Genomic DNA, 3609 nt, shown 5'->3' with positions numbered 1-3609 from the left:
ATATTTCGTTTAATTTGCGGGATCCCTGAAGCACGAATCTCCCCCGCCCCCCCCCCGCCCTCTCTCCGGCGCTGTCCGTGGTGCTGAAGCCGGGCTGCCGGGGCGCAGGGGCGGGCTGCATCTCAGCGCCCGCGGCTCTTCTGCTAGCACCCGCAGCTCAGATCCTCGATTTACAAGCTGATCTCAGCCCCCACCAGCTTTCCCCCTCCCCACTTCACGAGGTGGGCGAGGGCACTAGTGCTCCGAAGCCCTCCTGCCCCCTCCCGCTTAGAGCACGTCTCCACCGTGTTAGCGGCCCCCGCCTCTGTCCGGTCTGCTAAGGACCCGCTGGGGACACGGCCCGGGGGGGCATCCGCGCAGTTCCTGCCACACCAGTCTTTGATCGCCTCGCCTATTACTTCGGAAGGGTGCTGCGGCTCTGGAGCTCAGCTCCCGGGATCCAGCATGCCCCAGTCCTTCTTTGCCTCCCTCCAGCCTCCGGGCTCCCTTTCCTCCTCCTACCCCGCGCCCAGCACCTGCTCCTCGGGCTCTCGCCGGCCACGGGCTGGACACTAAGCACATTTCTGGCTTGTAGGGAGCTTTGCTATCTGCCAGAGCGGACAAGCACAACAAGAACGCGACAGACTTACAGGTCCCCCGCCCCCCATCTTCCTCCCCCGAAACCAGGTCGTTTGATAAATGCCAGCTCCGACTCTAAAGCAACCCTCGCCCAGCCTGAAAGACCTGATTTCTGGCAGGAGCTATAAAAGATTCATTAAAAGAATCAAAATATTCTTCCCGCTTCTATTTACAAATATATGAGATCCGGATGCAATTTAAGATCAGTAGTGATTTTTTTTTCCTAAGAGAAAGAAAAACCCAGCAAGCATACTTTGCCAATAAAACGTTAAAATCTTTTTTAATGAAAGACAATTCAACAACATTGGAAATAACCGAACACATTACTCTAATAAATAAAGCTTCTAGTAACAAAAAACCCCAACGAAATCGTATCATGTACAGAACTTAAAGACTTCAAATCGTCTCAAATAGAACAGCGATACAGCGAAATCTGTAAGAATATATCTATATGTGCGTCAATTCGAATGAAATATTTACAAAACATCGAGGTACCAGGATTCAAGTACCTTCATTTTGTTCTTGTTGTTCCAAAAGAATTGTACCAAACGATGTGAATTTACAAGCAGTGCACTGTCTCTCTCTCTCTCTCATTCTCTCTCTCTCTCTCGCTTTTAAATTTAAATTTGGCTTTTCTACAAACAAACCTCCAAAGGAAAAAAAAAAGGTTCTCCTCAATGTAAAAGTATTGCAGTAAAAAGAACTAAAGAAAAACCCAGCTGCTCTGAACACAGTTAGTTGTGAACGAGCTCTGAAATTCAGAAGGATAAATACTGTGATGGAAAGAAACCTGAAGCAGCAAAACCCCACACTGGCACCTATTCAGCCACTTCTTCTCTCGCCTTAGGAGTGTGTGGTGGGGACAATATGGGAATCCCCATTAAATATGTAACGCAGTAAACAAATACCTCGGACAGTGAATCAGGCTACACAAATAATGTAGACATCTACCATGGAGTGCCAACGCCTTACAAATAAGAAATACTTGCCAGAGAAAAAATCTTAGTTTCAGGTGACAATTTACAGATGGCCAAAAGGGATTTTTTTTTTTTTGTAAGAAGAAAAATGCTTAAGTTCATAAATTCTACCAACACAAAATGTTTGATTTGCACTATCCATATCATTTTTTTTTACTTTTATCAAGACTTAGATTAAAGAGGTGTAATTAATTAGAATGAGCACAAAATGAAGTTGCTAGAGATAAATTAATAATTTACAAGGGGTTGTTTGGCAATAATCTAATAATAGCTTCTGAAGACCAGTGAGCACAGCAGGATCAGTTCTTTCCCTAAGCATTATAACTTCAGAGAAGGAAAAGCATAATAACCACAGTAAAAATATATATATATTTATAATATGCAGTGTAAATGCAGAAAAACCTGCCATCTTTTTTTTTTTCTTAAATCAAAATACTTTTGAGATGAATCTCTACTGGTAGAAGCCTCAGCTCTAAAGTTTCAGTCTGGAGTCAATTTATTCTCTGAAAAATAGCTGCAAAGTGTACTTTTTTTTAAATGTGAACATAGGTGATGTCTTTAAGAATAAAAACAAATCTTACTTGGTACGTCTTCGGTCCTTTAAAAAGGATTTCTGATCTGCCTTCAACAAGTCAGTCTCTGGGTGATACTGAGTCACTGTGAACAAGCAGGGGGTCTCTCCAAGGGGGAACTTTCCTAAACTTGACAATTTACTTCTTGTTTGCCAGTCTCTTTCTCTCTCTCCCTAGGTCTTTTTGCCTCTGTGCTTCTCTGCCCCTCTCTCTCTCACTATAGCGAATCATTAAAATGTGTCTTGTTGTTGATTTTAGTTTTTTTGTTTTATTTTATTTAAAAAAAAAACAAAAACAAAAAACAAGAAAGCAAGCCAGCCCCCGGAGACTTTAAATCCCAGCGGAGTATTTCATTCGTTTCTGTTTCTGTCTCTGGTTGCAGAACCAGACCCGGACCACGTTCTTCTTGAGGTCGAGTTTCTCCGCGATGGCCGCGATTTTTTCCGAGGAGGGACGGGGCTGGATGGCGAAGTAGGCTTCCAGGGACCTTTTCTCGGGAGCGGCGATGGAGGTGCGCTTCCTCTTCTTCTCCGCCCCGTTGAAGAGCTCGGGCTTGGTGAGCTTCTCCCGGTGAGACTTCTCCGCCTCCTCCAGCCAGGCTTGCAGGATGGGCTTGAGGGCGATCATGTTGTTGTGGGACAAGGTGAGGGACTCGAACCTGCAGATGGTGCTCTGGCTCAGGGAGCCCACGCCCGGGATCTTCAGGTTGGCCAGGGCAGAGCCCACGTCCGCCTGGGTCACCCCCAGCTTGATCCTCCGCTGCTTGAACCTCTCGGCAAAGGCTTCCAAATCCCGCGGATCCGCGTCCACGTCGCTCATGCAGCCCATGTGAGAGGGCAGCCCGTGGGCATGGGCCATGCTGAGAGCCGCCTGGTGCATATGGTTCATGCTGGCCATGTGGGGAGCGTGGGCTGGGGTGGACACCACCGAGCCGTCCGGTCCCGTCATGGCCCCGAGCGCCAGCCCGGGCGTGAGGTGGTCTAAGAGCTCCCCTTCCAGCGCCTGGTGCGGCTGGTGGTGGTGGTGGTGATGGTGGTGGTGGTGGTGCGCGCCGGCCAGGGCGGACGGGTGCGAGATGGGCACGGAGGAGGAGGAGGCGGCCGAGGTGCAGGGGATGGTGTTCATGGTGTGGTAGGTGGCGTCCGGCTTGAAGGGGCTGTGGTGGGGCGGGTGATGGTGGTGGCTCTTGCCCGGGGACACGATATCCACCGCCGCCAGAGCTTCCGCGCGGGCCAGCAGGCTCTCGTCCAGACCGCCGAATATATTGCTCTGCAAGGGCAAAGACAAGGCAGCGTTACTGGCAGCGGGGGACTCGCCTCCCTCCGCGCCCGGCCCGGCCCGGCCCTTCCCAGCCTCCTCCCAGGTCATCAGCATTCACGGGGGAGGATAAGGCGAAGATCAAGGGGCCGGGGCGGCGGGCGGCGGGCGCCGGGCGCGGGCGC

The 3609-nt window shown here is 50.2% G+C and overlaps 1 protein-coding gene across 1 annotated transcript; it reads right to left on the bottom strand.

Annotated features, from left to right (window-relative positions):
• Positions 1–1971: 1971 nt before the first annotated feature.
• POU4F2 (POU class 4 homeobox 2) lies at positions 1972–3541 on the bottom strand. The gene has a single exon (XM_019521840.1). The coding sequence runs from the start codon at positions 3539–3541 to the stop codon at positions 2498–2500; it is 1044 nt and encodes a 347-aa protein (XP_019377385.1). The 3' UTR covers positions 1972–2497.
• Between the last annotated feature and the right edge of the window lie 68 nt (positions 3542–3609).

The sequence above is a fragment of the Gavialis gangeticus genome, unplaced genomic scaffold, assembly GCF_001723915.1.
Source record: "Gavialis gangeticus isolate Ggan-Ray unplaced genomic scaffold, GavGan_comp1, whole genome shotgun sequence".
Lineage (NCBI taxonomy): Eukaryota > Metazoa > Chordata > Crocodylia > Gavialidae > Gavialis > Gavialis gangeticus.
This window is presented reverse-complemented; position numbering and strand designations above follow the sequence as displayed.